Source organism: Podarcis cretensis (assembly GCF_951804945.1).
Source record: "Podarcis cretensis genome assembly, chromosome: 6".
Taxonomy (NCBI): domain Eukaryota; kingdom Metazoa; phylum Chordata; class Lepidosauria; order Squamata; family Lacertidae; genus Podarcis; species Podarcis cretensis.
Window position 1 is genome coordinate 90194626 of NC_137175.1, and position 13223 is coordinate 90207848.

The 13223-nt window shown below is 44.8% G+C and overlaps 1 protein-coding gene across 2 annotated transcripts in view; it reads right to left on the reverse strand.

Moving 5' to 3' along the window:
* HMCN1 (hemicentin 1) overlaps window positions 1-13223 on the reverse strand; it is a 325809-nt gene that overhangs the window by 149781 nt on the left and 162805 nt on the right. For both annotated transcript variants that reach the window (XM_079980967.1, XM_079980966.1), the window contains 5 exons: window positions 9762-9916; window positions 5175-5453; window positions 2839-3120; window positions 1335-1443; window positions 30-199 (listed from right to left, as the gene is read on the reverse strand). In XM_079980967.1, coding sequence (XP_079837093.1) covers window positions 30-199; window positions 1335-1443; window positions 2839-3120; window positions 5175-5453; window positions 9762-9916 — 995 coding nt within the window. The remainder of the gene's footprint in view (window positions 1-29; window positions 200-1334; window positions 1444-2838; window positions 3121-5174; window positions 5454-9761; window positions 9917-13223) is intronic.

The following is a 13223-nucleotide window of genomic DNA, read 5'->3' on the forward strand; positions in this document are numbered from 1 at the left end:
CAATTTTCTTTCCTGGAGAAACAACGCACCATGCACCGTCACATCAAATTCCTTTTTGTTTTCGCCTGCCTTGTTTGTTGCTACGCACTGGTAATGGCCAGTATCCGAGACTTCAGTCCGCGAGATGAGAAGCTTGCGTCCGTTTAGTAAGATCTTATATCCGATTCCCCCTTCAATAGGCTGGCCATTTTTCAACCACCTGGTGGATTAAAAAGCAGGTCTCATTTGTATAAGCTAGGGGATCGTAAGATACCTGTGAAAGTATTCACAAACTAACACAGGTTATGGAGGCTGAGCTTCATTCAGAGTCTGACACTTCGCCCAGCGAACTACTGTGGATTGTGTTTGTTCAGGTCTCCCAACTCTCCAGCTGCCTAAGAGAATATGGGTATGCTACCTCCATCTCTGAGACCGGCATTTATTTATTTATTTATTTATTTATTTATTTCTATCTATCTATCTATCTATCTATCTATCTATCTATCTAATCTATCTATCTATCCCTGAGTGCTCACTGGAAGGACAGATCCTGAAACTGAGGCTCCAATACTTTGGCCACCTCATGAGAAGAGAAGACTCCCTGGAAAAGACGCTGATGTTGGGAAAGATGGAGGGTACAAGGAGAAGGGGACGACAGAGAACGAGATGGTTGGGCAGTGTTCTCGAAGCTATCAGCATGAGTTTGACCAAACTGCAGGAGGCAGTGGAAGACAGGAGTGCCTGGTGTGCTCTGGTCCATGGGGTCACAAAGAGTTGGACACGACTAAACGACTAAACAACAACAACAATAAGGCTTTGTTTTGTTTTCTTTCTGCATGTTAACCCTAATCTCTCTTTCACTGTTTGCTTTCTAGGCCATGAAAAAAATGACAAGGGATGGCAACCAGGAATGAAAGATCAAACTTTTTAAAAAGCAGAGGTGCCCAAGATATTCATCAGCTTCACAAAAGCTAGAAAAATGTCCTGGCAGGCAAGAGAAACAACCGAGCAACTACAGAAAACATGGCATCTTGGATAATCTGAGGTTTTAGGAGTCAAAAGCAGATCTGTGACTTGACTCCTGAAATTATGGATGGATGGATTTATCTTAGCCAGCCCAGTTGTGTGCAAAATGAGTAATAATGCATCAGAAAATTATAGTTCCACCAAAGGAAGACAGCAACTATACCATAGGAAAGGTAATAAAGGTCTACTACTTCCTTTTCTAGAACTTTGTTAACCTTTGCTAAACTACGTCCTTTTCTTTGCTCTTCCAACCAAAATCTGACACAAGTCATGGATTGTTTTTTTCTGTTCCTTTCTCTCTCTTTTTGCATTGAACAATAGCTTCTTACGTGATGGTCGGCGGAGGCGTTCCTGTTACTGGGCAGTCCAGCTCCAGGGAGCTGTGGAGAATCACAATATAATCTGTAGATTCATTCTCCCCTTCCATACTTGGTGGCACTGGAAAGACAGCAAACCCAAAGGCACAAATAAAAGTACTGTCAGAATTTTATTTTATTTTTAAATGATTTAAAATACTATTTCATGGTCCACCCTTTCTTGGACAATTCAAAATTTCATTGGACAAGAGATGATTTAGAGCTTATACTTTTTACAGCAATTTTTTGCTATCACAGAAGCATAAAAATCAGCACAAATTTCCAGGCAGCATCAGTCCACCAACCCCAAACCCTGCAAGTGGTGCATAGTGATGTAATGAAACATGCCACTGAACTTTAGACAATGAAACCATTGTTAAATGAAGGTTTGGTTTAAAGAAAGAAATTTAATATAGAGCCTATATAGGTAAAGGACCCCTGGACGGTTAAGTCCAGTCAAAGGCGACTATGGGGTTACAGCGTTCATCTTGCTTTCAGGCCGAGGGAGCCAGCATTTGTCCGCAGACAGCTTTCCGGGTCATGTGGCCAGCAGGACTAAACTGCTTCTGGTGCAACGGGACACTGTGACAGAAACCAGAGTGCACAGAAACGCCATATACCTTCCTGCCACAGCGATACCTGTTTATCTACTTGCACTGACGTACTTTCAAACTGCTAGGTTGGCAGGAGCTGGGACAGAGCAACAGGAGCTCACCCCATTGTGAAGATTCGAACCGCCAACCTTCTGATCGGCAAGCCCAAGAGGCTCAGTGGTTTAGATCGCAGCGCCACCTGCATCCCTAGAGACCATATAACACCAGACCTGAAAGACCTACATTGGCTCCCAGTATGTTACCAAGCACAATTCAAAGTGTTGGTGTTGAAAGCCCTAAACGTCCTCGGCCCAGTATACCTGAAGAAGTGTCTCCACCTCCATCGTTTGGCCCGGACACTGAGGTCCAGCTCCGAGGGCCTTCTGATGATTCCCTCACTGCAAGAAGTGAGGTTACAAGGGAACCAGGCAGAGGGCCATCTCGGTAGTGGCGCCTGCCCTGTGGAACACACTCCCATCAGATGTCAAAGAAATAAACAACTATCCGACTTTTAGATGAAGGCAGCCCTGTTTAGGGAAGTTTTTAAAGCTTTATGTTTTATCGTGTTTTTAATATTCCATTGGGAGCCGCCCAGAGTGGCTGGGGAGGCCCAGCCAGATGGGCGGGATATAAGTAATAAATAATAGAAATGATAATAAATCACATAAAGAAAAAAAACAGTCCTATCCTGGTGCCATCCAGATGTTTTGGATCACAACTCTCATTATCTCTGACCATTTGCTACACTGGCTAAGGCTGACCGGAGCTGGACACCAACAGCTGGAAAACAGCAGGTTGGGGAAGGTTGAGATAAGTGAAACTTGTGGAAATACCCGGTTGACAGTGAAGATTAAATAAAAAGCTTAAATTCTGTTTTTACACACCTAGGATTTCCACATCATATTTGATTTCGTTCTCTCCTGCGATGCTGGTAGCCACACAGACATACTGGCCATCATCAGCCTCTCCAGCATTCATGATTTCCAGCTTCCTTCCACCAGACACAATGTGCAGGTTGTCGCTGGCTTTCACGGGAACCCCATCCTTCAGCCAAGTCAGCAGGGGAGGTGGGTTGCCAGCAGCATTGCACTCCAGCACCAGGGAACTGCCAGAAACCACCTGCTTGTTCTGGATTGCTTCAGAGTCGCCCTCAATAACTGGAGGAACTGGAAGGAAATGGAGAGGAAAAGGGTGACCACTCAAAAATCCAAGCCATTATTTTCTGTGACCACTCAAAAACCCAAGCCACTCTCAAATCAATTGGTTTAGTTTAAAGGTAACTAAGGAATTATCTTGTATGGCAAAACCATAGTTAATAAGAGGCATTTCAACCCGGACAGTATTTTCAGGCTGGTCAATGCCACAAAGTGCCGTATTCTTCGCTCCATAAGATGCACTTTTTTCCTCCTAAAAAGTAAGGGGAAATGTCTGTGAGTCCTATAGAGCGAATGCGTGGTCTCTGGAGCTGAATTGCCCAGGGGCAAAAAGCAGATCGTACTTTTTTTTTTAGAAAGAGGGAAGGAGGTGTTGAAACAAAGCCGCTGAGCAGCTGATCAGCAAGCGATCAGGAAGGGAGATAAGGGACTCTAGAGATAAAGGAGGCTGCCTGGGAGGGGGAGGTAAAAGCACATGGATCCTCAGGATTTTTGCATTGGGTCACCCCAAATTCACCATCAGATCACATAGCATGTCCATGGCTATAGCCTGGACACACACATCCATTGTTTCGTGGCAATGGTGCAAAAACATGATTGCAAAGCACGGATCCACATGGATTGTCAGGATTTTTGCACTGGGCTACCCCAAACTCACATCAAATCACATATCATGTCTGTGGCTACAGCATGAACCACAAAAATCATACATCCACTGTTTCTTGTTTTCCTCCTCTAAAAACTAGGTGCGTCTTATGGTCAGGTGTGTCTTATGGAGCGAAAAATACGGTAAGTGAGGACACCCATTGGTTAAACTGGCTTTTTGTAGGGAAAGCCATTTTTTAAATTCAAAGCTGTCATATGTTGCTGGATTTCCTCATGACAAGCAAAGTAATTTCCAGTGAGAAAGCTCAACAGCTGAATCACTCTGAGCTGCTTCTCGACTTGTGACTTTTCCCTGAATAATGCCTGGTGGTAGTGATTGTTGATGGGCAGTCTCAACATTATAGTGAACCCATAAGGTGTAAGAACTGGGTTGTTGCCAAATTAAAACGTAAGAACTCATTAAGAGCCCCGCTGGGTTGGACCAGAGGCCTATCTGCTCAAACACCATCCCACCCTCATGGTGGTCAACCAGACGGGTTTGAGAACCCCATAAACAGAACCTCTGGACAGCACCACTTATGTTACCCAGCAACTGATACCTACTGCTTCTGTGATACCAGAGGTAATATATACCTGTATACCTGAAGGAGCATCTCCACCCCCATCGTTCAGCCCGGACACTGATGTCCAACTCCGAGGGCCTTCTGGTGGTTCCCTCACTGCGAGAAGTGAGGTTACAGGCAGAGGGCCTTCTCAGCAGTGGCGCCCGCCCCGTGGAATGCCCTCCCATCCGATGTCAAGGAAATAAACAACTCTCTGACTTTTAGAAGACATCTGAAGGCAAGCCTGTTTAGGAAAGTATTTAATGTTTGATGTTTAATTGTGTTTTTAATATTCTGTTGGAAGCCACCCAGAGTGGCTGCGGAAACCCAGCCAGATGCGCGGGGTATAAATAATATATTATTATTATTATTATTATTATTATTATTATTATTATTAAGCCATCATGATAACAAGCAGCCATTGATATCCTTATCCTCTATGGGTTTGCCTAACCCCTTTCTAAAAAGGGAATGCATCTAAAGCACAACATGGGTGAGGAGGTAGGAGATTGAGCCACCCACTGCTGTTCCTTGAGACTAGAAGTAATCTGCACTGGGAGAAAACTGACCAAGGAGGAGAAGTTTCAGAAGGGATGTGCAGGCAGGGAATGGAGCAGGGTCCAGCTCCCCCACCTCTCCTTATCACCCATATTATGCTTAAAATAAGTCTGTCACCCTCTAAAGCTTTCTATATCAATTTGGCTCGACCCTCAACCAACTGAAAACCCGAGTCTAAGAGCAGTCAATAACAAGCCAAGAAGAGGCAAGGGGAAGCCCAGATCGGCTGGACAGCTCAAATTCCAGTTTTCTGACTGGACGCTGAACAAATAAGTGTGCTCTTTCTCGTCTCCTTCCTACCGTAGACATCCACTAGGAATATTTTTTCAGCAGTCCCAGCTACGTTGGTTGCCTGGCAGCTGTACTTTGCAGAGTCAGAAACTTGCGCACGAGGAATCTGAAGGAACTGCCCCCTGTCCAGGTAAAGAGCTTCTGGGCTAGACGCAATAGGGTGTCCATCTTTAAACCACGTTATGGTAGGAGCTGGGATTCCCCTTGTCTCACATTCCAGCTTTAGCACACTGTTCAGCAACGTTGACACTTCAGTGGTAATGTTTCCACCTTTGATCGCAGGTGGGACTGTTTTCAGGGAAAGAACAGGAGGAGGAAAACAGTAAAAATCAAGATGCAAAGAAGAGGAAGAGTCTCAGAACACAAAGGAAGCCAGAGCTTAATTATGACTTGGTTTGTAAAGGGCTTTCAGTGGACAAATTGTTTTCCCCACCACACCCCACAACAGCAAAACAAAACAAAAAACATGGTGATGCAGTTTCCCCCACCAGCCATCTGTAGCAGCAGCATCTGGGAACAGACTTACCACAATTTTTGTTGGTTAAAAGGCTCCTAATGGGAGGAACTAGCAAGAGACAGGGAAAAATCTAATTGGAACCGTCTTCAAAATATAAACTCAGATATGCAGTGTTTGTGAACACTCTTATTTGCTCATTGCATTAAGTGTTGAAACAAAGTTTAGACTAAAGCATTGCATATGCTTCAAAATATATAAACTGTTAACTATTACAAAATATAATCCACTATTGCAAAGTACTTAAAGCATCTCACAGTCAATAAACGGGGGTGCCTTTGATGTTTAGATAGCAACCTGTATAATAACTTTGAATTTGCTTTCAAACCCACATTGAACATTTCTCTGAATTGCATAGCGCTAATGTCTGTCATAGGGGATGCAGGTGGCGCTGTGGGTTAAACCACAGAGCCGAGGACTTGCCGATCAGAAGCTCGGCGGTTCGAATCCCCGTGACAGGGTGAGCTCCCGTTGCTCAGTCCCTGCTCCTGCCAACCTAGCAGTTCGAAAGCACGTCAAAGTGTAAGTAGATAAATAGGTACCGCTCTGGCGGGAAGGTAAACGGCGTTTCTGTGTGCTGCTCTGGTTTGCCAGAAGTGGCTTAGTCATACTGGCCACATGACCCGGAAGCTGTACGCCGGCTCCCTCGGCCAATAAAGCGAGATGAGCGCCGCAACCCCAGAGTCGGTCACGACTGGACCTAATGGTCAGGGGTCCCTTTACCTTTTTAATGTCTGTCATATCTTACAAGATTCCTTCCCAAAGGCCCTTTGATCCATGTTTGGGTGTGTGAGAGAAAAACAAAAGGAGAAAACATATCCCATATATTTTAGAGAGTCTGCATGCACATTCAGGACAGGGATTCTTGCACACTATCCTGGTGAAGCCCAAACACAACAGATGCCTTCCTGGGCATACAGGCACCATTCCGTTTTATTTCGCCCTGGGTAAAAGAATGGTGAAAAGGGAGCTTGCTGAACCATGTGGATCCTGCAGCCTAATTCAAACAGAGGGGGGTTCCAGAGTTGAAGAAAAAACATCCATGTAAATCAATAATAAAATGAACGGATTGCTTCACTGACACTCAGCCAGCCATTGTCAGCCAGCTCAGCACATCAAAAAAGCAAAACAATATGGGGCTCAGATTGGCTAAGGAGAGCCTTAAGTTTCACCCTAGACACCCTTTCTGCCTTCCCTCAGGAGACCCGACTCATATTTTGAGAACCACAAGTAACACTTCAACACTGCGCTGGTTTCAGCATTCCTTGAAACCCAGAATAATTCCCCGTCCTCTGGAGGCAACAGCTTATGTGGATTCCTAGCCAAAAACAATGTATGTAAACTAATCATTTGCAGATGCTCCTGCGAGACACTGCGAGCGACATCCACTGCGCACACAAGCCAAACCCTCAATGAGTAGCTTGACTGCTGGTAGAGGTGATGTTTGCCTGCCAATGTAAGCCCCGCGCTGCCAAACAAGTCGGTTGATTGCAACCTGCCAACACCCCAGGTTCCAAGATATCATTCAAAATGGCACTTTAAAGATGCGAAAGGCCTAATAAAACAAACACTGCTGGGGCAGGGGTGTTGCATGAATGACAGGTGACCTCCCATCTAAGATCTCTTCAGGCAACCATTTTCCAACCTGTTACAATACGGGCTCATCTGACCTGTCCATCATTTTGATTCCAGTATCCGTACCCTAAGGAGATCCTGGGGCAGCGGTTCTCAACCTGTGGGTCCCCAGATGTTGTTGCACTACAACTCCCATCATGCTGAGCTCTGGATGCTAGCTAAGGGTGATGGGAGTTGTAGTTCAACAATATCTGGGGACCCACAAGGTGAGAAAGGCTGTCCTGGGGTCTCTTTGAGCCTGTTATCAACACAGACAGACAGGAATGATTTAGTTTCTACGCAAAGAGGAGCTCTGCACTGCGCTAGATCCAGAGATGGGGAAGGAATTTGGCTCAGTTTGCATTTTAGTGTGAACCTGTTAGGAAAACATTCTTTAAGAAACGGATAAAAGTTCCTGGAAGCTTTAAATAGGGTTCCAGAATTTTCTTTAGTGTGTAGGTGTGGCACTCTAGGCTTGATTGGTGTCAGCTGGAGGGGCAAATAAAGGGGGGAAGTTGCAGGCTGCAATTTCTGAACGATGAAAGCACACACACGTACGCTGACAACAAGTTTGGAAGTAAGACAACGCGTGCTGCTGATACTGAGAGTTTTGCTGTGTCGGGATTGTTAATTACTGGACTGAGATTATACCGTGCTGGAGAGATAAAGAAGGAACGTAAATAGCTTGTATATCATAGTAACAGCAATGCTTGTGCAACCAGTCAAGCAATAAAGAAGCTCTTGACTGTGAATTTGAGTATGACTCCTGTTCTTGTCCTCTGCCTCTGGGGAAAACTCTGCTGCAAACAGCAAGAAGTGGTTTTACCGAGGTGCCACCACACAAGCAGGAAGCGCAGCAGAAGTGTGTGGGCGGTAACCTCTAGTAGAACCAGCCCCATATCCCATCATCTCTGACCACTGGTCCTGTTAGCTAGGGATGATGATGGGAGTTGTAGTCCCAAAACACCCGGAGGGCCGAGTTTGCCTATGCCTGGGCTACAACATGAATACCAAGTCTTGACTGCCCATAGACTGAACAACAGCATTAGGACCACAACCTTTTTAAAATAGGTTTTTGAAAAACCTGTTCACTGTAACTCATGGCGTAAGATAGAGTTAAAAAGTTACATGCAGCTTAGAGGACTCTGACCCTCCCTTAGCGTGTATCTGTCAGCTGGTTTTGTCATCACTGCCATGTTGGTTTGAGACCACGTAAAAAGCCTCTGTCAATGTTTATCCTTTTGTGCTCAGTGCCTTGGGAGCTGGATTATTGCATCAAAAACATACCCTCAGATTGAACCATGTAGGCAGACATTTTACATGTACCCAGAAGACATGGGAGCAACTACAGAGCCAAGGAGAGGAGGGTTTTGTTAGTCTAAAAACGTCCCTTCAATTTAAACAGAAATGAAACAAATCCAGTGGAAGAGGCGATTTCAGATTGCCTCTCTTTTTCACTTACTATCCTCTTCGAAGGCAGACAAGTAAACAACTGATTAAATATTATTATCATCTTTTGTCTAGGTCTCACACCCACCCTCTGAACGACTGTCTGCAGTTGGGGTCAAAGAGTCTAGGAAAGGTAATTGGATATACTGTCCCATCCAAACCTACATCGTCTGCCCTGTTTTATTTTGAACGCCCAGAACATGTGGTCAGTTTGCATTGCACAGACTGCCCCCACACCCCACACAGATTATTCACTTTTTTTCTCCTTTTCGGTCTCCTGTCTCTTTTTGTTCTCTCTCCACTCTGATGCAGCCTTGATGTGCAAGATCGCTAATGACCTCCTCTTCTTAAGCATTCTGGCAGTCTATCACAAGTTTCCTGTCTCAATTATTACATGAGGTTCAAGTTGTTCTGCCTGGCTTCTGTCAGGGCTAGACAATAATTACAACCCCCACATAAATCTCTGCTACGTTTTTTCTGCCAGCCTTCCTTCCTTCCTTCGGTTCTGCTCACAATCTATGCCCTGGAGAATGTCTGCAAATTCTCTACTTATGCTGAAATTAACTAAGAAGTTAGGTCAAGCTTTCCTGACAAAGATCCCGCATCAACTCCTTCCGAGATAAACTGGTTCAGCAAAAAGAATCACCTTACCAATCCGGCAGTCTTCAGGCACTTTCAACAACATATGTTTGATTATTTCATTTATGAAAGACTTCCTATGAAGCATCTCAAACCAAATAAAGAATAAGGGGTTTCTGCTGGTTCAAAAGCTGGAGAGGGGGCAGGCTTTTTGGAATCTTGGGAGCAACGAATAAGAAAACTTTAAATTTGTTAATTGTCTCTGTTGCAGTTGGGCTATGTGCCTGGGAATAAATGATATAACCTAAAATGCATTTGCACTGGTGTGTGTGTGTGTGTGTGTGTGTGTGTTAGCCAGGGTTAGCAAGAGCTTCCACTGTTTTCCTTACCAAAACAAACAGAAAAGATTTGCTAAAATCATACATTTGTAAGTTACTTACCGTGGATTGTGAGTTTGAGTTCCTTAAACTGTTTGCCAGCAGAATTGGCTGCGCTGCACTGATAGCGCCCTTTGTCTATTCTCCGAGCACTCTTAATGTGCAGGATCTGGCCTTCATCCAAAACCTCAATATTAGGATCCCCTAAGAAGAGGGGCCTGGAGGAAAACAAAAACAAAAAAACACCACCACTTCTGTGATACTGTGGGTGCACACAAGCCACAATGTGTAACCTGGAACTTATTTCTGCATAAAGATGCATAGGAATTCACTATGTGTAATACACCACTCCTTCAACTCATCAGCACTGGGTTATTGTAACCAAACGGGTGTATCCAGCTGGGATCCCCAAACTGATGGCAAAATGAGTCTCCCGCCAATGAAATGGGCATCATTGAAATATTTAACAGTTCCCCCTCCCCCTTCATTCCTCCACTACCACCTCCATTGCTGTTCTGAAAGGTCCCCCCATCTTCTAAATCAGATTATTCAGGGGACATGCAAGGGCAAGGGGAAATTGCCAAGCAACTCCGTTATTCATTCATTCATTCAGCCTTTATTGGCATAATATCAAAATTTAAATGATATACCTATTAAGATATACTACAATGTCACTTCCAGATGACCTTTTTATGGAGCACTAATTCCCCTTTGGTTGCACCAAGTTTGTGGGGAGGTTAGGCATTTTCATTCCAAATGCACATTTCTAAATGCAGTTTGATATGTTTACGGAGCAGAGGACTACACCAGAACATTTTAGGAAATATGAAAGCTAGTGAATATCTAAGTTCAAAGTCTGTATTTTAGTCCGGAAGGTATGGATCAAGTCACAGTTCCTACTAAAATCTGCACAGATCTGAGTTCCTCGTGCATGTCCAGCCATAACCCTACTAGGTCAACCTGCTGCACATAAATGGTGCATCTGCATTACAAAATTCAAATCAATGTGAAAATCTACTGAATTGTCACAGCGCCAACAAACTAAGGAACTGTGGAAGCTAAAGTTCTAAGCAGGAAGCTAGGGATCAGCAAGAAGTCACCCTTAGGGTTTCATTGAACAAAATCGCATTGTTCTAACATTTAAACCTGGCTCATAACAGTTTACATTTCTTATGTAAAGGGACCCCTGACCATTAGGTCCAGTCGTGACCGACTCTAGGGTTGCAGCACTCATCTTGATTTATTGGCCAAGGAAGCCAGTGAACAGCTTCCGGGTCATGTGGCCAGCATGACTAAGCCGCTTCTGGCGAACCAGAGCAGTGTACGGAAATGCCGTTTACCTTCCCGCCGGAGCGGTACCTATTTATCTACTTGCACTTTGACGTGCTTTCGAACTGCTAGGTTGGCAGGAGCAAGGACTGAGCAACAGGATTCAAACTGCCGACCTTCTGATCGGCAAGTCCTAGGCTTTGTGGTTTAACCCACAGCGCCACCCGCGTCCCTTTATTTGTTATGTAGATGTGCCCAAACAATTCGAAGCCACAGTCTGACAGCATTAATTCAATTATTAAGGTTCTTAACTCGGGATCTCCTTCCTTGGGGGGTTTGAAGCAGAGATTGGATGGCCATCAGTCATGGATGCTTTAGCTGAATTTCCTGCAGTGCAGGGGGTTGGACTAGATTCTATAATGGGAAAATCTTTGACACACACACCCAGATGTTCCTGAACCACATTTCCCATCAGCTCCAGCCGGCATGGCCAATAGTCAAAGCTGATGGGAGTTGTGGTTTGACAACATCTGGAGGGCCAAATGTTTCCCTTCCCCAATCTTAATAATCTGAACCTGTGTGCAAATCAGCCCAAAGTGGTGCCAAAATACCCAAAGATAAAGCATCAGGTAACAGCTACCGGCAACGTTCTACACTGTACAGATTTCCAAGTTGCAGTTGCCATTAGAATATCCACTTTGGCCACTGGCCTGCATTACGAAATGCTCATGCTATTTGTCCAAGAATATTTATATACTCATTTTTGTTGTCCAACTAACATTTGTACTGCCAAGTTCAATCCCCTTAATGGGCTTTTCCTGGAAGATGTGTAGTTCAGAGGCTCAAAATCTCAACTCTGCAGTATACTGTGCTGGAATGTAACTCTGCGCATCTGTAAAAACATTTCACCTTCTTCTCTATTTTGCCGAACAAATGAAATAATAGGCTTGATCCACTTGCAATGTCTCCTGGGGTCACTCACATTTATTTCATTAAGGCTTCCATTCACAAGTTTCCAATACACCGCTGTTCATGTGGCTGCTTTTTGAAAAGATATGAAAATGACATCTGCAGATTGATCTTAAAGCCGTGAGAACCTGCTGTCTCAGTTCGCACAAAGCCTTGTTTCACCCTGGGACTACAAATGTCACAAGAAGATATGGTCTAGTACCTGACTTCAGCAGGTTTTTACATTCCTAAAAGCCTTCATGGCGTTCATTTACTAAAGGTGAATGGCTGAAAATAATACTTTAGCATACGTCAGTGTGTCTGCCAAATCAGTAGATGACAGGTAGAAGAGGAGTTTCCCTGGTCTTTGTGATTACATTTTAGGGGAGCATGAGTAACCTTTTGCTACAAGCTACTGAACTGGGCGAGGGACGCGGGTGGCGCTGTGGGTTAAACCACAGAGCCTAGGACTTGCCGATCAGAAGGTCGGCGGTTCGAATCCCCGCGACAGGGTGAGCTCCCGTTGCTTGGCCCCTGCTCCTGCCAACCTAGCAGTTCGAAAGCACGTCAAAGTGCAAGTAGATAAATAGGTACCACTCTGGTGGGAAGGTAAGTGGCGTTTCCGTGCGCTGCTCTGGTTCGCCAGAAGTGGCTTAGTCATGCTGGCCACATGACCCGGAAGCTGTACACCGGTTCCCTCGGCCAATAAAGCGAGATGAGCGCCGCAACCCCAGAGTCGGCCACGACTGGACCTAATGGTCAGGGGTCCCCTTTACCCTTTACTAGCACCTAAGAGACCAAATAAGTTTGTTATTGGTATGAGCTTTTGTGTGCATGCACACTTACTGATCTGGGCAGATGAGCAGCTTTAACTTTTATCTGGGCTTGCCCAAACCACAGTTTATGTGAATTTAAAGGTGATTATGTCTCTACTTTTTCCTAGGGGGGGAAATCCCTTTCATCCAAGTGGCAACCTGCACCCCCCTCCCCCCCGCTAAATTTAGGTTTTCCCAAGCAATCCCATAAAAGAAGAAATCCCAATATAAAACTGCATGTTACTCGACTGAACACACTGAAGCACATTTTGTGTGCATGCACACTTACTGATCTGGGCAGATGAGCAGCTTTAACTTTTATCTGGGCTTGCCCAAACCACAGTTTATGTGAATTTAAAGGTGATTATGTCTCTACTTTTTCCTAGGGGGGGAAATCCCTTTCATCCAAGTGGCAACCTGCACCCCCCTCCCCCCCGCTAAATTTAGGTTTTCCCAAGCAATCCCATAAAAGAAGAAATCCCAATATAAAACT